The sequence below is a fragment of the Phyllopteryx taeniolatus genome, chromosome 4 (assembly GCF_024500385.1).
Source record: "Phyllopteryx taeniolatus isolate TA_2022b chromosome 4, UOR_Ptae_1.2, whole genome shotgun sequence".
NCBI classification, from domain to species: Eukaryota; Metazoa; Chordata; class Actinopteri; order Syngnathiformes; family Syngnathidae; genus Phyllopteryx; species Phyllopteryx taeniolatus.
Genome location: NC_084505.1, coordinates 11,269,530 through 11,290,778, shown reverse-complemented (window position 1 = coordinate 11,290,778; position 21,249 = coordinate 11,269,530). Strand labels below are relative to the sequence as shown.

At 42.1% G+C, this 21,249-nt stretch overlaps 1 protein-coding gene across 2 annotated transcripts in view; it reads left to right on the top strand.

Annotated features, from left to right (window-relative positions):
* The window catches only part of mxi1 (max interactor 1, dimerization protein), a 48,803-nt gene that overhangs the window by 18,314 nt on the left and 9,240 nt on the right, over positions 1-21,249 (top strand). For both annotated transcript variants that reach the window (XM_061769420.1, XM_061769421.1), the window contains exon 4: positions 21,053-21,167. In XM_061769420.1, the coding sequence (XP_061625404.1) occupies positions 21,053-21,167 (115 nt within the window). The remainder of the gene's footprint in view (positions 1-21,052; positions 21,168-21,249) is intronic.

The following is a 21,249-nucleotide window of genomic DNA, read 5'->3' as shown; positions in this document are numbered from 1 at the left end:
GTGTCATATTCTAGCCTGAACATGCCTTTATGCATCCATTCAGGTTCTCATTTAGGATGGTGGACAGTGGGAGTGATGTAGTGGTTTCTTCTGAACATGGCAAACTCTGGTGTCTTGAAAGCCGTTACCTGATTTGAGTTTACCACCCACTAGGGTGCTTGCTGGTGTTTACGATATGATCGCAGACTTCAAGAGTCAATCTATAAAGAGCTATCTATGGCACCATAAATAACAGTGGCTAGACTTGCAGGATTTATAGTAAATAGGAAAGAAGAGCATGCCTTCCATTTCATTATCTCTGAAGATGTGGGTACAATGAAAGGATGTATCTATTCAATGTAATCATGTCACCTCGGCCTGTTGTTCTCACCATCCTCCCTGGCAGACTCCAGTAAAAAGATGGGACCAATGGATTCAGTGCGTTAAATATAGACAAACTTTTATGTGTCATCGTGATGCTCTCATGTGATGCCGCACATGGCAACGCAGTTGGCTGACTAGTAGCTCTGGCAGACTGTAGCTCCCATGGTGGTTTGCATTTAAAAAAAAAACATTTTTTATTAGGAGTATTTCACTACAAGCATGTTTAATTTTTTGTTCACACAACACAGTGTGAGTGCTGTTTTTGTGAGTCCCTCCACATTTTTTTTTTCATTCTTTGAAGTGTTTCCTTCACGTCATCCCTGTCCTGCTTGTCATTTGCTGGTCCAGGCAGTCCTGTAGACACACTAATATGCATTATCTTATTCTTCAAATCATTCTCTTAGCATTTTTTTTCTCTGTCCCAGACACGTTTGTATTTCTGTTACCAAAGAAAGTGAGTAAAATTGAAATGGTAATCCATCTTTTTTGAAAGCGCACTTGTCAGAATAATTTATAATCCCCCGTTTTTGCCAGCAGTTAATCCAATTCCCTTTCAGGACTTGCCCCATTGTAAGCTATATGTATCAGCCAAAGTTGTTCACCCGAGTGTTTCAGGCTTATACGATGATTCTTCTGAGGCAGACTTAGAAGTAGCGAAGAAAGTCCCAGTCAAGCTGAACCACAACGAAACTCAAATTGATAATACTGTATTTGAATCTGCTGGTGCCGAGATCGACACCACTGGTCTCCAGGTGACAGCAGGGACCACAAGTCGGGCAAGAAACAAAAAAGAACATTCCATTTGATATAGCATGGTGACTCTGCTGTTTCGATCATATACCTAAGCCCTTTTGCACTTTAACATGTACGTACTAAATTACATTGGGCCTGCATGTTGCAGTTTTCAACCCTTTTATCTAAGGCAGGGGATGCTCAATGCGTCGATTTTTATCTCTCGGTTTTCTCTTAAACTTAAGAAAGGGTATAAATATGAGTGGGGGAGCTGGACCAAGTAAGGAGACAAAAACTTATCACTTTCATACGGAATGGGACGAGAAGTATTTTTTCACGATGACATTTTCGAAATGCGTATGCCTCATCTGCCAGTCTGCCATCGCATTACCAAAGAATGGAAATGTGGAGCGGCATTTTAGGACTGTGCATGGTAAATACGACACTGACTACGCATCCCTGGCTGATTCACTTCAGTGCAAGTCATCGGAGTAAACTCAGGTAATGACAAAACAATTTACATTGTTAATTTTGTTGTGTTGTGCAAGATTGGCTCATGTGGTGATGCAAGGTACATCAACATACATTGGTGCTGAGCTGTGTCGGCGGCCCAGAATTTAGCTCACTGGTAGCGCTCTGCGCTCTCAAACCGGCGACATGATCGCGGCCCCCACGCCCCAAAAAAAGGTAGGTCGCGAGAGGTTGGCTGCTTGAAAAGTAGATCTTGGTGCAAAAAAGTTTGGGCACCCCTGGTCTAAGGGCTGTCCATCTATAAGTGCTACGTTGTGAGCCGATGGGGAGAATACTTCGAAGACCTCCTCAATTCCACCGACACACCTTCCCATGAGGAAGCAGGCTCTGGGGTTGAGGTCACCAAGGTGGTTAAAAAGCTCCTCGGTGGAAAGGCCCCGGTGGTGGATGATATCGCCCGGAGTTCCTAAAGCCTGTGGATATTGTAGGGCTGTCCTGGTTGACACGCCTCTGCAACACCGCATAGACATCGGGGACAGTGCCTCTGGATTGGCACACTGGGGTGGTGGTCCCCCTTTTTAAGGTGTGTGTTAAGGAGGGTGTGTTCCAACTTCAGGGGATCACACTCCTCAGCCTCCCTGGTAAGGTCTATTCAGGGGTGCTGGAGAGGAGGGTCCGCCGGGAAGTCGAATCTCTGATTCACGAAGGAGCAGTGAATTATTTTTATTGCACTACTTTTTAACAAACAGTATAGAACAGTTTTCAGTTCAAAATGAGTCTTTAAATAAGAATACATAAGAGATAATTAAAAAAATAATAATTTACCCGAAAAATTATACTTTAGCAAGGGCTAACTAAATGTTCTATTACAAAGTGCAATCACGAATTGCAACTTCATGGAAACAAATACAGTTAATGCATAGAAGGAAATAATATTAGGCTACAAGCTTTTCATTTGAAAGTCCCCGTCGTCACTGTCGTAAATTGTCAAGGATGGTACGTCTCTGTTGTTCTGTTTGACCATTGCTCAGTCGTGCACGATCACAAACTGCAAAGAACTCGGAAGTTGTGATTTCTCTCTCTATTTACTCCTGGGGTTTTTCATTGCGGTAAGGCCAGCCTAACAGTTGAAGTCAAGGCAGCCGCTACAACGATTGTTAATAGTGTCATAGCGTGACACGTCGCCTCTCCGCCAACGTGCTGAGAGGGCCAACTTCAAAATAATAGCTTCATATGTTACAACATTGGACATCAAGGCCATTTTATGCTTTTATTTTGAAGTTGCCACCGGAGCGCAGTGACGGCTCTTAATGAAGCCTTAACCATGCGGTCGCCCCCTGGTGGCTGGCTGACTAGGTGGCTTTTAATATGCAGCAGTGCCCTTATTTTAAATGAAACAAATTGCCGACAATCAGGCTCATTTAATTGTGGCAGCCAAAATCGCAATCACGATTAAAATTCAATTAATTGTGCAGCCCTAACGGGAAGTGTACTCTAAAGCACACCCCAAAATCAGTCTTTTACATTCTCACTGGTTGTGTCACCAAAGCATAGACCTTCACTGATAACCTCAATCATTCGTTCGCATTTTGCATCTCATTCTAAAACCAGTGTCACACACGATGGATCGTTTTCCTTTACTACTTCATACAATGAAATACATTCTTGTTACGTAGCTATGCCTTGACACTACAGTAGGTGTCATATTTTCTTATGGTACGTATCCTTGCTGGAGTCTTTGTTAATAGTGGAAACCGAAATAAGCTTTGTTGTGAGAGGCCTCGGGGTTGGATGAGCCGTTAAGCATGAAAAAGCCTGGGCTACATTTTCTGTGGCCGTGCTAAAGCTTTCTGTTCTCTGCGCAGTGAGTGCAGCCTATTCTCAGGTTCTGCTACAAGCCCTGGGACTTGGACCATTTGTCCTGACCAACGTGACGACTTGTAAGCTTTTCTTGGCTCAGGCAAAGCCGCTTAACGGGCTTGATCTTTGGTCTGGTGAGCCCAGCTAGAGCATGTACACGTGTTGGAGCACGTTCATCATCCCTCTAACAAACACACACACTTGCACACACACACACACACACACAGAGGCCACCCGTTGTTATTCTTTAATAGCTTTGCTTGATGCTGGCTTAGCAAACGATCGAGTCAGAGAGCAAGGAACTAATTGACAAGCTGATGGGGATGAGCAGAGGAATAGTCAAACACACCTGACTAAGGGTTACTTAAAGCTGCACGCAAGTCTAATCTATGCTCCCTTGTGTGCCAGTGTGTGCACAGTGAGCGTTTCCACCCAGTAATTAACACAGTGAATGGCTGTGACTTGAGTGCTGATTATATAAAGCTCAAGTGTTGGTGAAAATGTGTTGACAATTTGTGTTTTTATTCTTCCATAGATAATATTTAGATATTTCCTTTGAGCAAAATACAACTTCCAAAGAAAACCCTTTACCATGTGGTAGCGTTCCCCTGGTTTTATGTACAAGGGGAGTACATTATCTGAACACCTTTTTGAAAACAAGCTTTTTGTTGATTGACCATCAGTTGGCCAGTCACATTACCACAGAAGAGACTGCCTTTATCATCACAGAAATGTCAAAATCAATAGCCCTGAAAAGACACAGAGAAGTCCAATCTAGTAGGATCTTTCACTAGTCTTCCAATGGTGTAATGGTAGAGAAGTTCAGTTGGTCAGACATTTGGTATAGTTAGTACCTTATAATTATTCGAGTAAATGTTTTTTATCCCCATTACTTCTTTGACAGAATGATTGCTGAGAAAAGGTTTAAAGTGGCACTAAGTAGGCTAAAAAAATGGCATATAAATTCGACACACCACAGAGAAGCCTGCCAAATTTGAATGAATCAAAAAAAATTGCTAAGTATATAAAATCACGTTTCAAAAATTGAATAATAAGGGCCACCTCTCAGCTCTAAGACGCTTTGGGCGTGTCGAATGGATGCGCCAAAAGGAATCAAACATACTGAGGGGGGTGATAGTTTATACAATGTAAAATCACGTTAGGCGGCTCAAATTCAAAATTTAATGGTTATTGTGGACTATGATCATAAAAATAAGCACACAATCCACTTACCCTCGTTGTTGGTGACATAATGTCACAGCCGAACACGAAACCTGATGACAGTTGGACAGTAGGAGTGAGCCCAGGTAGTTAAACAGTCAGCACTGCCCCATTCACTAGTATCAAGTTACCCACAAAGCGATGTTGTCTCTGGTGAAGGTTTACAAAACTATCCGTCGTAAAATGCACACTACAGGTCGGCTGGTGGTAGCTTTGATGTTCAGCTCGCCATCCGCGTGTCTTCAAAAGGTCAATCCATCGCTTTTTTTATTCACTAGTATCAAATTACCCACAAAGCCATGTTGTCTCTGGTGAATGTTTACAAAACTATCCAACATAAAATGCGCACTGCAGAGTCTCGTTGTTCAGCTTGCTATCTGAATGTGTCTTTAAAAAGTCAATCCATCACTTTTTTTATTTCTTCATTTCTGGGATCTTAACACATGCCATTGACGGCTTTAGAAGTCAGATATTCATGTTAACTGGGAAGGCTGGCAGTGAATGAGTTACAAATACATCACCGAGCTGTTCTGTAAATTGAGGCATCCAGTGAAGATGCATTTTCGGAGTGTAGCCATCGTTAGCTTGCAAACTCCATACTAGTGTTGTAAATGGGGCTTGTTATGGAAGGTAAGCACGACTAACACTCAACTGAGCAGCCAAACGAAATGACATCACTTTGTCCGTATACAGTGGGGGAGGGAACTCGCGCTAGAAAGTATAGGCCCCAGTCTAGTGACGTCACGGGGCTGTGTTTTAGCCCCAGCCATAAAATCTGAAAAATTCATACAGTGGAAAAGATGCATAAGCTATATCTCAACAATTGAACACTATATTGTTATGTGTTTGCATGTTTTCAGCACTTATCTTCAAACATATTCAAACATGTATTTAGAAGCAAAACAGAGATATCTGCTTAGAGCCCCTTTAATTTAAAGGTCCCGTATTTTACTAAAACAACTTTTTCTATTATTTGGGATGTAATATTGGCTCTATGGTGCCTCAGTAAACATTTTAAATATTAATTAAAATCGTCCACACATTCCTGAGAACGAGACGTTTTTCTGCCGAGAGGCCTGAATCAGGTCATCCGAATTTTTCGAGCTTATCGACGTCACTAGCGAAGATCTCTGCCTACCTCTCTGCTCCCAGGCCAGCGCCGTCAACATAACGAACACGTGTGCTCTCACAAGTGGGTCTTCTACACGGAGGGAACCAGAGGAAAGGGGGCGGTCTTAGCCAAATATGGGCAAAGTGGATACAAAACTGGGTCAAACAGGAGTAGCTGTCAGAGGGTCCTTTTCTTGACACTCGTATGACAAAACCAATGTGTTTTTTGAAATGAAATTGACACTTTTATACTGTCTTATCTTAGAAAGTCACTCTATGGAGGTGTAAATAGCCAAAATGTGTGACCCTTACTCTTGTTGTATGAAACTTCTCTGTCTTCCCTGACCTTTTTAGCTTGGCTTCTCATTGTTGTGCCATTATGCCACCTAGAGTATGTGAATTCTGGCAGTATTTAGTAGAACGAGTAGTAGTAATAAAAAAAAAAAAGAACAAGGCAATAAGTGAAATGAAGTCAGTTTAAACCCAGGGGTTCTTGGTAAAACACTTTTGTTCAAATGAATCAACTCAGGAGAATGACTTTATGCCCAGCTGTACGCCAATACAGTCCATGTGCCATGGAAAACATTGTCTGCTTTATTGAAAAATTAATAAAGTTGCTGTTGGACACTGTTCCAGGAAGTAGTAAAGTGTTTCCAATCCCCCTTACTTGAGCAGGTTGTCATGTTTTCTGCTGAACTAACAGTCTGTACCTTAGGAGATGGTTGGGGGTTTGGGGTACAGAAAGTAAGACAAGGCAGAAAGGGAGAGAAATAGGATGCATACAGAAGAAACAAGATTCAATTAGACTGAATCTGACTATGTCTTCTATTTTTAGCTTTACAGCTGAGGCAACAGAGAGAAAACACCACTGCCTTTTGACCAATCACATAGGTTAGTTGTGCACCAATGAGAGCCTAGCGATGAACGAGCAGTGAAAATGGTCATCACTCCTTATTCCTATTAAACTGCCTCCACATTCTTCCACATCACATGACACAGACATGCAATTAACACTACGCTGGAAAAATGTATCATACATTTTCATACCCTAAACGGGCAAAATATTGAGAACCACTGCTTAATATTTTTATAATCCAGCATAGTACATTGGACATTTTGGCCTATTCATCCAAAGTCCCCAATTTTGTGGGAACCTTTTAGGACGCTTTTCTAAACTGAGTCTGACCACATAAAGTGGAAACTAACTCCATATTTACTTCCATTTTCACTTCTCATATGTGTAGTAGCCTGCTGTCCCAGTACATTTGTTTACTGTGTATGTGGCTGAAGTGAGGAGGGCTGCTGGTTTCTACACAGTCTCTGTGACAGATTCAATCTGCCCTGATAAACCTTGGCTCAAAACCTGGTTGATGGCACTACTGCACAAAGTTCTGTTACAAATACTGTCAGGAGTGAGATGATTAGCCATGAGGCTATCCGTGTCATGCCCAGTAGGATTCTTGGGACAGAAGATGGGTTTAAACATGAGGATGACTGGAATGGGGCAACTCTGTGCAATGTGGGCATGCCTCTGGAAGGGAAAGGTATGTGACAGAGTACAGTGTAGAACATTTTCAACACAAAAGACACAGGTTTAAATCTGTGGTTGAGGGTACTGCTCCTCAGAATTCACAACAAATGTGCTGACAAGTGAGATTAGCTGTGAGATCTGAAGGATGCTCTGGACAGGTGACCATTGATTGACTCTGAATATGGGTTTAAGTGCAGGGATGGAATGGAACATGTGAGAGACACATCATCTACATTTTCAACCCAAAATATATTTTCCTTAGAGTTCTGTGACAAGGTTTAAAACATTAATCAAAACAAAAATCCGCAAGACTCAGTATCGACCATCCCAGCCAAAGGGGACAGTGGGAAAAAACATGCCTTAACAAATGGATCTATATTTGCACTTTAGTTCTTACATTTGAATTACATACACACCCCCACCCACTGGTGAACACGATAAAACACATCCACGTGTAATATTCTACCATTCCCCAGAGCCAACATCTGGTCAAATCTCTTTTTTTTTTTTTCATCTGACTCATTTTAGAAGCCCATCCATATTAGTACTCTAATCCGAAACTCCTGCCATATACCCCTCTGGCCAGACTGGGCTAAAGGGGAAAGTCTGCGATCATCTGTGGTATTTGGTGGGCTGCATCAAATCATACTGGAAGACAAAAGGAAATGCTATATTTAATATATTGCTTATTCAAGTCAGATGTTGCATGTTTAAACACACAAATACAAGGTATGGGGATTAAGGGATGAGTGGAGATCCAATAACATGATCTGTATGTGTGCAGATGAAGGAGATTTGGGTGTTATATGCAATTGTTTTCATAATATGCTTGTTTGTTGTAGTTTTTGAGCTGAGAACTTTCTCCACCTCTTTGTCTCTGGCCTTTCCTTGTTTTTCCCCCCAATTTGTTCCACATTGGAGCAGATTAAAAGGCATTGTACACGCGTGAACTAATCCATGAGTTAGTGATGGGTTTCAGCCCCAGAGTCTCTTGGCCCTGTCATGCAGCTAGCAGATTCCCCTGCCGCCCCCTTCAGCAGTGAACTTTGCACAAGTATTTGTGTGTTTAAGCTCGTGTTTTTGCCTGCAAGGGCTGCTTGAGGAGGGCCAATTGCTGTTCTATTGTTATAGTCATAGACATATTTTTTTCTTCCACATTTTCGCTTTTGTTCAATTAGTCTTTGGTCCCTCCTGTGCTCTGTTGCTATGCTTCATGTTGCATGCTCTTTGTGGCTTGCCCTGGCCTCAGCAGGTCAACATGACAACAGCATTTTTCTGTCTAGTGGTCAACTGGGGTTTAAATGTATTTAATGCTTCTGGTCATGGCATTGGTTAGCTAGGGCGGGAAGTCCTTTTAACATTTATTTTCCAGAGTTAGTATTGTGCTGAATATACTGTATATGAATTTTGGAGCTTTAATGCTCACCCCAAATATATCCTTCCACACGGCAAATCTCCCTTTGGGGATTGAGGTCACAACTGCACGCTCACAACTATTAAAGTCCTATTCCCACCCACCCACATGCTTGCATGAATTTCACTCCTCTACAGTTCCTTCATGTTTGCTGCCATGTACTGCTGTACTGTAGGTCAGCACCCGTCACAGTTCCTGTGAAATCCCCTCACTTGTCAATATTAGTTTCCTCTGGTGAGTTTGGAATGGTGGACGACTGGTTAGCACATCTGCCTCATAGTTCTGGGGACCGGGGTTCAAATCCCGGCCCCGCCTGTGGAGTTTGCAGGTTCTCCCCGTGCCTGCGTGGGTTTTCTCCGGGTACTTCGGTTTCCTCCCACATCCCCAAAACATGCATGGTCAGTTAATTGAAAACTCTAGAATTGCCTGTAGGTGTGAATGTGAGTGCGAATGGTTGTTTGTTTCTACGTGCCCTGCGATTGGCTGGCAACCGGTTCAGGGTTTACCCTGCCTCCCGCCCAAAGATCGCTGGGATAGGCTCCAGCAGCCCACGACCCTAGTGAGGATAAGCGGTAAAGAAAATGGATGGCTGGATGGAGTCTGGCATAGCAGAGGGTGAGAGTGAGAAGAACAGACACTTGTTAGTGCTTGTAGGCTGTCAGTTTGGACCTTAGTGTATGGACCACCCATTATCACATAGTTTTCAAACTATTAATCAGTATTTATAATCAAAGTCTGATGAAAAACTTGATAGTAAGAGACTATATAAAGTTTCCTATTAACCTACAGTCCTTACATGTTTAACCATCCAAATCCCTGAATATGTTGAACTAAATTTTTTTTTTAATGGCACTCACCATTACTAAACTGGGACAAGATCTGAGGTGGACCACTTCCCCTGGAGTTGTTGCCATTCTGCTTCGACTGACCGAGCCAGGTCCTGAAGCACAACCACCAAAGGCATCTACCCTGCGGTGCCTTTTCTCTTTAAATGGACTCTTTGCCATCGTAATGAACATTGTACAGCACCAGACTATGTGATAAATGTTGCCTACTCGACATCCATGGCAGCCTGTTCATCCTGGAAGGGGGATCCTCCCCATCTGCGGTCGCTTCTCAGGGTTTCTTTTTTCCCCAAATGGGTTTTTTAGTTTTTCCTTGCCCGATTGGGGGGTTTAGATTAGGGGATGTTGTTAATCATTGCCAACTGTGGGACTATGAAGCCCTTTGAGACTCTTTTTTGATTAAGGGTTTTCCAAATAAACTTGACTTGACTAAACCCAGAATAAATCCCGACTAGCTCCCGTGTTGTGCCCATGGCTAGTTTCTGGGCAGATTACACACACACACACAAACACACACACACACACACACACACATAGCAGCCCTCTCCTCCCACACACTCTACATCTCTCACCCGCTCTATCTCGCTCCAACTCTTCCTGTATCGCTCCCATCTGTCTGGGTTTCATAAAGGAGAAGACGGACGCATCAGTCAGACCAAAGAGAAGAGTCTGCAGTGGCTGTAGGGAAATTATTCCTCTAATCTGGCACGTGCATGGAGACATGATAGACTGTTGTTTACAGAAAGCAAAATAATGTTAAGTACACTAAGATCTCTTTGCCTTAGTAGCAAGTAAGGAGGGGAGATTTTACCCTTTATAATGTCTCAGGGCTGAATTATTGAAGTCTGTGGTGTTGATAAACATCTTCCAATTTTTCCTCTCCTACCCAATGGCCAATTTAAAATAAAGCTACAGTGGAGGAAATAATTATTTGATCCCTCACTGATACTTGGTACTTGGTCGAGAACCCCTTGTTGGCCAGTACAGAGGTCATATGTTTCTTGTAGTTGATCACCAGGTTTGCACAGATCTAGGGAGGAATTTTGGACCACTACTCTTTGCAGATCCTCTCTAAATCCTTAAGGTTTCAAGGCTTGGCCATGGCAACTCAAAGCTTCAGCTCCCTTCACATATTTTTTTATGGGATTTAGTTAGGGCTGTCCCGATCCGATCACGTGATCGAAAATCGGGGTCGATCACGTGATTTTCAGCTGATCGGGTGAGAAAGATGGGTTTTATTCATTTTCTGACATTTTAAATGTCACAAAGTGACAAAATAATCCAAAGGTACAAAGATCTTGCCAAATGGAATACTAATAGCTTCATTTCATATTATACAATTTAACTTGTCAGGGAGGGGGTGGGGGGATGGTTTAGTATGTGAAAGAGACGCAGACTCCGTGTGTGTATGTGTGTGCGTGACACACACAGACATTCTGCCTTGATTCTATTGGCCAGTTGCGCCAGACTGGTTTGGAACAAGGAGACACAACATGGACTGCCCACCATGAGAGCAAGCTGAGGGATACTGTACTTCTAAATAAGTCTGCAAAGCCGCCTTGCTGAACGGCGGCGTCAACAAGTCAAGAGAACGTCAGACAGGTTAGCAATTGTGACGCATTCAAATGAGTTAAAGTCAAATACAAGTTTAACAAGTGTGAATTAATTTGTGACAAGCAAGACTGTTGCCCACTTGGTTGCATGAGCCTACACTTAAGACATTTATGTAAATGTGTTGTTTTCCAATAATACACTCAAACAGAGGAATCCCCATACCGTGATAAAGCTTTTATGGGCAATGTGTGTCCCGGTGAGTGCTGAACAATACAATGAACCAATTTACGCTGCCCAGAACCATTTAGTCACTGTCCATGTTTACCGCACGGACATTTGTTGCAGACGGACGCACTGTTGGGCCAGTAACTATTGCCAAAAACGACAGTGGAGCATCTATAAGTGATTTTTAATACACTATTAGATAGGGACGTCCCGAGTGAACTTTTTCACTTCCGATCCGATACCGATATTGCAGCCTTGGTACGGAAAGTTTTCAGACCCCCTTAAATGTTTCACTCTTGTTATATTGCAGCTATTTGTTAAAATCATTTAAGTTCATTTTTTTCCTCATTAATGTACACACAGCACCCCATATTGACAGGAAAAAAAACGTAATTGTTGAAATTTTTGCTGATTTATTAAAAAAGAAAAACTGAAATATCACACAGCCATAAGTATTCAGACCCTTTGCTGTGACACTCATATATTTAACTCGGGTGCTGTCTATTTCTTCTGATCATCCTTAAAATGGTTCTACACCTTCATTGGAGTCCAGCTGTGTTTGATTATAATTACTGGACTTGATTAGCCACACCCCTGTCTATATAAGACCTTACGGCTCACAGTGCATGTCAGAGCAAATGATAATCATGAGGTCAAAGGAACTGCCTGAAGAGCTCAGAGACAGAATTGTGGCAAGGCACAGATCTGGCCAAGGTTACAAAAAAATTTCTGCTGCACGTAAGGTTCCTAAGAGCACAGTGGCCTCCATAATCCTGAAATGGAAGACGTTTGGGACGATCAGAACTCTTCCTAGAGCTGGCCATCCGGCCAAACTGAGCAATCGGGGGAGAAGACCCTTGGTGAGAGAGGTAAAGAAGAACCCAAAGATCACTGTGGCTGAGCTCCAGAGATGCAGTCAGGAGGAGATGGGAGAAAGTTCTAGAAAGTCAACCATCACTGCAGCCCTCCACCAGTCTGGAGTTTATCGCAGAGTGGCCCGATGGAAGCCTCTCCTCAGTGCAAGACACATGAAACCCCGCATGGAGTTTGCTAAAAAAAAAAAAAAAAAAAAAACACCTGAAGGACTCCAAGATGGTGAGAAATAAGATTCTCTGGTCTGATGAGACCAAGATAAAAATTGTTGGCCTTAATTCTAATCCGCATGTGTGGAGAAAACCAGGCACTGCTCATCACCTGTCCAATACTGTTCCAACAGTGAAGAATGGTGGTGGCAGCATCATGCTGTGGGGGTGTTTTTCAGCTGCAGGGACAGGGAGACTGGTTTCAAACGAAGAAAAGATGAATGCGGCCAAGTACAGGGATATCCTGGATGAAAACCTTCTCCAGAGTGCTCAGAACCTCAGACTGGGCTGAAGGTGCATCTTCAAAAATGACAATGACCCTAAGCACACAGCTAAAATAATAAAGGAAGGGCTACAGAACAACTCCGTGACTGTTTTTGAATGACCCAGCCAGAGCCCTGACTTAAACCCAATTGAGCATCTCTAGAAAGACCTGAAAATGGCTGCCCACCAATGTTCACCATCCAACCTGACAGAATTGGAGAGGATCTGCAAGGAGGAATGGCAGAGGATCCCCAAATCCAGGTGTGATAAACGACAAAAAGACTCATGTCTGTATTAGCTCAAATGGGTGCTTCTACTAAATACTGAGCAAAGGGTCTGAATACTTATGACTGTGTGATATTTCAGTTTTTATTTTTTAATAAATCTGCAAAAATGTCAACAATTCTGTTTTTTTCTGTCAATATGGGGTGCTGTGTGTACACTAATGAGGAATAGCTGCACGAGGTATGGGTCTCATTCTAATGTTGTCCACTACAGTTGGAACCATCACATCTCCCAACACACACATGCACTTTTGAAGCCTTTTTTGAAAACACATCTGGCTTCTAGTGTTATACTTGCAGTTTTTATGTCCCAAAGAGCAATGACATTTCAGTTAAGGTTCTCTTCCTATTTGATGAGCTAGGAGCCTGGTCTCGTTAAAGGAAAATAACTGCCAGACGTGTTACCTTGCCTAAAAGCTTGCTACCAAATCCAGAGGTTTTCTAAATATAGTCGTGTCCCCATCTGTAAGAGCCATGAACTTCACATTTATGGTTCACATAATAAAGCTGTGGGTTTAAGCACATATGGCGGGCGCCAGTTTAGCGCCCAGACTGGTAGTTCTTTAATGACTGTTCCAGCACTAGTGAGTTGTAGGTTCCCCATTAACATGAACAGTCAGTCAGGTTCTACGGGTTGTATGGGGGAACATGTGACTATGTGCGCTCATGTGAGTGAGAAAGGGAGAGAAAGATCCTCCGCTCCATGAAACACAGTCACACAGAAAGACTGTGTGTGGGGGGTGTGAAACAGCAGTCAAACAACAGTCCTCACATCGGAATAAAAATGTCTTGCTTTCTTTGTGCTAATCACTCACCCATGAAGTTGCTGATTCAGCTCAAAGTACATTCTTGTGGGTTTTACTGTTTTAATAATACCAATTCCATTTCAAATCAGTCCCATTACTTAACATCATCATTGTATTTTAGAGGTCCATGTGTTAGTCCAATACATGAGGAGCGGCATGAAGTTGTCTTGGTAGAGCACTGGTCAAGGGGTGTCTTGATTATACATACTGTGGTGTGCCCTTGGCACATGGTTGAAGCTCACTGGGACCAACAGCAGTCAGTCACAGTGACAGCAAAGCATCGTGGGGGATTAATGTATGAGCTGCCACGTGAGCTGAGCCCTTGCCCTCTCCATGTATATGTCACCATCTGCACAATGGATTCATATGCCACGTTTATATGCTTTTTCTTGATGTACGATATGGGAAGAAATGTTCTTATGAAATTTGCCTTTGATGGCCAGTCTGGATTGTTTCAACAAACTTACATTTTGTCCTTACTATTTTTTAAACGATGGAGTAGAATTAGAATATGCTTAGCACAGAAAGTCATACAAACTGCGTGCAACATTGACTGGGTTTGATTTAAATTGCATTCCTCCCTACCATGAGATAATTTGACATTGACTTAATGTTGTGCCCAGTGGACATGGATTACACTACTTTAAATGAGGCCTTGCATTACTAAATACTGTAATGCATTTCTCTAATCTTTGTCATCACTGTGAATAAGGATTTCGGGCTGCTTCAAATTAGCCTTGACTCTAAAGAAGTTGTAAGAGCAACGAGGGAAAGTTAATCTCCCCTGAAAAGTTATTGTTTATTTTTTTTTCTTTTCCAGGAAGATCACCCTTTGTAATGATTATGATTTCCTTTTTAAGACAATTTAGGAGATTTATCTCTGAGTGGGACAGCGCTGATGTGTAATTAGTGTAATAACTCTGTGAAGGGTCAGATTTCCTCTCTCTAGATGTAATACAATTGGGTCAAACTGTGTGTGTGTTAAATGGGCTTGCCATGGAGAAGATTTGTATTGACTGTTATCTGGGCTGGAAATGTGACCCTTCCTTTAAGAGCACGGCCAGTAATAATGTCAGACATCTCGGGCCTAAGAAGTTATCTATTATTTATGGATTCACAGGTTTGGAATCTAGGGCAGCCTTTTTTTCCCCCTCTGTTGCCAGTACTTTAGCTTCAAGTATTGCTTTAAGACTGCTTTGACTAAGCAGAAACAAGATTTGGTTTATCAGTGCAGTTTTCAAAAAAGAATTACAATTTTGTTCATGTCTGGCCTCGGGCTTGTTTTGATTGCAACTAATATATTCAAAGCATATTAACATTTGCAGAAATAGCCTTGCAAGTAATGTAGTCTAATTTGCTTTCACATTACCTTCAATCTATCAGAAATACACAATTGAGCGACATCGATACTGACATTTGGAAAAACAAAACAAGATTACTGATATTGGATGGAATTGTGGTTTGGAAACCACATCGCTGGTGATTTTGTTTTACCAAGAGTACATTTTCAACAGAATATAAAAGCTTCTTGTTTACACTCAATTGAGCCCTCATCGGATTATTCTTAAACCAGGGAGGCATTGACTGCTCTTAGTTGTCTTAATGTTGTGGGTTTGATTATCTTTTTGCTGCCTTAGTGAGTCATGCGTTTGTTAGTGTACAGGACAGTTGCTCGTCATATGTCATGTGTGTTCAGGGACGATACCAGAGCGTGGGAAGAGGCGAGTGGTGAACCGCACTCCTTTGAACTGACTAAAAGAGATGTACATGTGATGTGCGTTGGTTCTGTAACAGTAGGTGGGAAGCTCTCAAACACCAGATGGGGAGAGAATCAAAGCACTTCTTTAAAAGTAAAACCCACACTAAAGTCTGTTTTCTCACATTTCAAAACTCAAGTGAAGCTGCTACTGAGCACACTAGTAATGGATTAAAATAAATGATTACATACATACATACATACATGCATACATACATGGTTCTGCAAATGAGTTAGTCTTGCAATGAAAAAAGGCACTGTGCTCATGTAATCTGCGGGGAATGGAGATGAGGCAGGAGAGGTGGGGTGCAGTGACCCATGGTCGCCTGGCTCCTCGCTCACATGTCAAAGCCAAAAGGCAGAGCTGCCCTCCTGTGTACCCATCTGGGGACCATCAGGAACACAAGCCACGAGAACACACTCACACCCACAAACATGGAGAGACCGGCCTAAACACACGCATTCATAAAGTAGAAGTGCCACATTCTGTGAGAGCACCAATGGTGTTACACCTGCGCAATTTAATGCAAAACAAGAACTATATCAACAAACACATCTTAGTGCTTAATTTTGATGGACACTGTATCAAATATTCACAATATTATAGTAGCTGTTGTTTGCAGTGGTGTAGAATGTCACTACATTGTACTTAGAGGTGGTAATATTTTGGTTACCCATTTTAGAACATGATGAACTATCATAATTAAAATAAACATTCATTAATAAAAATGCATACCTTTCTAACTGTGTCAGATGTAATTTTGGTAAATGTACTGTAAAGCTACATGTATGGTATACCTTTTCATTCAGTGTGTTTATAATTTGTTTCCATCAGTCACCTACAAAGATGTGGAAAAATGAAGGGAATCACTATCAAGTCAGATGATTTATTTCAAGTTTCAAGTTCAAGTTTATCTGACACAATAGCAAATAAAACCAATTCAATTCCTACAGAGTTATACAAGTAAAGAATCCAGGGCCAACTTTTCATTTATTATATTTGGTTTCATTTTAATAGCTAGTTGCATCAGATATCGATCCACGTACACAATCCACATTTTAGTGACTCAGTATCAGAAATTAGCTATATGGTAGTGCAATACATATACATAAATACATTTTAAAAAAAAAAGATACATGCATTATATATTTACAGGATTCTGCCCTACTGTGTTGTCTTGACCACAAGGACCGACCTTCATTTTTCAGGTTTAGTGATCCTGTGATGTTACAACCATTAATTTTCTATCGCACTTATTATCCTCATTAGCGTCACGGGTGAGCTGTAGCCTATACAAGTTGAGTAGGGTGAGAGGCTGGTTAGACCCTGGAGTGGTCACCAGTCAGTCGTAGGGCATATATAGACAAACAACCGTTCACACTCATATTCATACCTTTTTAGACAATTTAGAGGCTCGGTTTACCTAGCATGCATCTTTTTGGAATGTAGGAGGAAGCCAGAGTACATGGAGAAACCCCACGCAAGCATACGGAGAATATGTTAAACTCCACACAGGAAGCTGCATTACAGAGGAACGAAGGGACTCTGGCTGTACTGTGTAACTATTGCTGGTAGCAAGACACCACTCATATCGTTAATAGGAAATGGCTTAAGCTCTCTTAAACTCTGTGGGTCTACACGATAAGCTATCAATTGCAAGGGTTAGGAACCTTTCAAGAGGGCATCCCAAGTCGCCACAAGCTTTAAGAGCTTTAACCTCTGAGTGACACATTTAAAGATAGTACTGGCAGGACAAACTTGCATGATAAACCTGCATCCGCTTTCAGCTATCTTTATTCACTTAGTTGTTCCCTAACCACAAATGAAATGTTTTTTGTTCGTTTGTTTTTTTCAATGACTTTCCTGCCGGACTCAGTCGCTGTCACAATAAACAGACTGTGAGTCCACCTCCTGGTCAGACATGATGAACTGAGGAGTTCTTCAGTTATCAGTGTTCCCTACAAGAGCCTGGCCTGTGTCCAGACAGGCCACATAGACGTTTGACAATCCTGTCTATCACTGAGAGACATATTAAGGTGTTTGAAGGCAGCATGCTGCCAATGAGCCACTTGTGCTTCTAAAACAGGAGATCACATGGTTCACAAGATAGCGTAAAAAAGAATAGAACCAGAAGTCGGAGTGCTTCAACAATACAGACTGTATCAACAATTAGACAGGATGGTGCAGGTCTGCAAATTAAAGTCAGTACAGAATGGAATAGAGCCTTTCTAAGGACCAACATTTCCATCTTTTTGTTAATTACAGTCTGTAGCAGGATAAAACAAGATATGCTATGGGACTTTGCTTACTTTTGATGTGCTACCTTACCAACCTGTCAGCCTGGATAGAACGATGCATATTCATGGGATTGTGAATTGTATTTGTTGTCCTCTTAGATATGTCCTGTTTTCTTTTTCAAAATGGCAGACATTTTTAATAGCTTAAAAAATTAAATAACGCAACAGTCATAATGCCCTCCAAAAACTACTACACCTACACTAGGCTTGCTGGAATTATTGTTGGCCTATTTGACCATAGGCTTTTGGGACGCTATTCAACCCTAATGGAGCTATTGTAGGTCTTAGTTCTACAGTATGTGACAGCACAACAACATCATTGCCATGTTGATGTTAAGTGATTCTTGTGATTTTGCACCGTCTTGGTAAAAGCTGCGCAACAAGTGACACATCATAGTCACAAATAGGAATCCTGGTGCAAGGGGCCAGAACTGAATTTACCACAGCAACATTGTACTACTCTGGGTGCTGCTGCGGGTCACAGGCAAGTGAGGTCAAGGGAGAACAGGAATGGTAAGTGGGGTAGTGTTTTGGTTGTCTGTTGCGATACCATAGTGGTTTCAGTCTTGGTCAGAGTGGAGAAAAACAGAGCCGTCCAACATGGTGCGTCTCCCAGGTGGAGCCAGGCTTCTTGGAAAGAGAAATGAACTGTCAGCTGATAACATGATGGTTGAAGCGGAGCTGTGGGCGCCCATGTGGGGCAAGCACAGACTTTGCTAAGCCCCGTGAGTAGAAGACAAGGCGTAGACACAAGACCTGAGCCAGACTGATAGACATCATGCTAACAGCCAGACTAGAAGCATGCATTGTCTGTGTGTCTTGTGGCCTCCAAACTTTGAGCACCACAGATTGGATCATGGCACCTCCTCCTTCACTCAAAGAGCACTCCTCTTGCTTGTGTCAAGTTAAAGCGCACCTTCATACATACTTGCATCCTCTAATGGTTTACACTCCTGCTCTTATCATTGGCATCCATGTATATCTTAACCTCCCATTCACGCACACTGGCCAACAGATATTCAAGGCTGCACTTGTATATATTTCTCCACCAGTCTCAAATAAGAAAAGTAGTTGGCACTCTGAATCTCAGTTGTTGTCAGCTCCTGGGTATGGGTCAGTACACTGAGCCCCCAGACTCCAAATAGTCCTCCACCCATCCCATTTAGGCAGGCTGAAAGGGCAGCTCCTGTTAATGGAGCACCGATTGTGTTATAGCCATAATTATCTCTCTTTATCTCTCAACTCCGGGCCATTAGCAGGATAGATGTCACCCCGGGCCTTCTCCAGTCACCCAATAAGGCGCTGTCTACATGATGGAATGTATGGCCAGAGAGATGTCCAAGAAATGCCATTCCACCTTTCCTCCCTTCACGGCACCCATCATCGAAAACATATTTGTTATGGAGATGAGCGGGGAAACTGAAGCTGGCTGAGAAAACTGCCAGCAGAGGATCATGCATGCATCAGCCAGAGGCTTAAACCATATGTAACCTGCTGAGGCACTCGCTATAACTTTATGCTTAATGACAATGCAGGAGTCTGTTCTGTTTTGTTCCTGTTCAAGTATGTCACAATGTCATAAAATGTGCCGTACATCACATCCCAAGTTTACAGAGCACATCTTGCGTTAGGGTGCTGAAGTGCAAATCTTTCCTATCTCCTCATTAGCACTCAACTGTAAATGGATTGGTGCCACAGTGAAGTCATTAACGGTTGACATCTGTGTTTAGCCTTTCAAAACGCTCACTGACAACACTGACATGACTAACCTCATTTGCGAAGTGTAACTAACTTGAGAATTGGAACACGGTTTATTCCATGATGCTGGTTGACCTCCATATTTTTCAGATTTCAAAACAAAATACTCCATTAAGATGAATTGCTTTTGGAATTGTATCCAGACCCAAACTATCACCATAATAAAACATTTATTAACTGTACCAGCAATAATTTAAACATTTTAACATGAACTTAACATTGTCATAAACTTATATGAAGTAAAAAAAAAAACTAATAATAATACTTTGGAAACAAAAAGCGCTCTTTAACATCAACTGTCACACAGTATATAAAATCAACATGAACATGAATGTAACATGAGTTAAAACAACACACATGAAACACACAACCTTTCATCACAAGTGCCTGATGACGGCTAATCAGTTGGTGGCTAGCTAGCAGTGAAGCTCATGTAGCAGTCTTTATCTTCACTCAGTGCTCCTTGGAAACCGCACAAACAGATGGACTCAAATGCAATTAGTTTTCTTGTCTTTAGATTATATTGTTTTGTTCGTTTATGCTTTCACTTCTGTAATACGTTGATGTGTTTTTTGAAATGACAAGTGCTATTTTAATTACATTTACAATTATTATAATTATAACAAATGCAGAATTTATACTCAGTCTTCCATGTGTTTACTGGGGATCATCTCCAAATATCCTGATGGTGTAACATCCATCCATCCATTTTCCGTACTGCTTCTCCACACTAGGGTCGCAGGTGTGCTGGAGCCTAACCCAGCTATCTTTGGGCGAGAGGTGGGGTACACCCTGAACTGGTCGCTAGCCAATCGCAGGGCACATATAAACAAACAGCTGTTCACACATTCACACCTACGGGCAATTTAGAGTCTTCTACTATGCATGTTTTGGGGATGTGGGAGGAAACCGGAGTACCCAGAGAAAACCCACGCAGGCACAGGGAAAATATGCAAACTCCACACAGGCAAGGCTATATTTGAACCCCGGTCCTCAGAACTATGAGGCAGATGTGCTAACCAGTCGTGCACTGTACCGCCCGACGGCGTAACAAAGTACTTGCTGGAGACTGGTGCTCTTTAAATTAGTCTGCTTGCTTCATTGTAATGTTTGGTGGGTAATCTTTTTTTTTTTTTATTATTATTTTTTAATTTCTTTTTTATTTTATTTTAATAAAGTGTTGCAAAAAGCGAGCTAGACATGCAGTTAATCTTTTGATGCTGGTTGATATTAGGTTTAGTGAGATTCCCTTAATGCTCAGTGCTTATGTGGACTTACCACAGATGGATGTTTTTTTTTTTTTTTTTAAGTTTAATGCGTACTACAGGCAGCTGGGAATGTCTTGCTGTCAAAGGTAGCTCAAAGGCCACCGTTGCCTATGCTACACCGCATATATCAGCATGCATTGCATTTCACATTTTCTTCCCCACTGTTTAAGAATTCCGTTTTTTTTTTTCCTCCCCTCATTTTGTCTGCAGACGGGCTCACCTGCGGCTGTGTCTGGAGCGCTTGAAGGCCCTCATCCCGCTGGGACCGGACTGCAGCCGCCATACCACCCTGGGCCTCCTCAACAAAGCCAAAGCACATATTAAGGTGAGTCAGCTATGTGAAGTATATCCATTCTTTTTATCTACTGCTAGTTCTCACTATTGTCCTTGGTTAGATTGAGCCTATC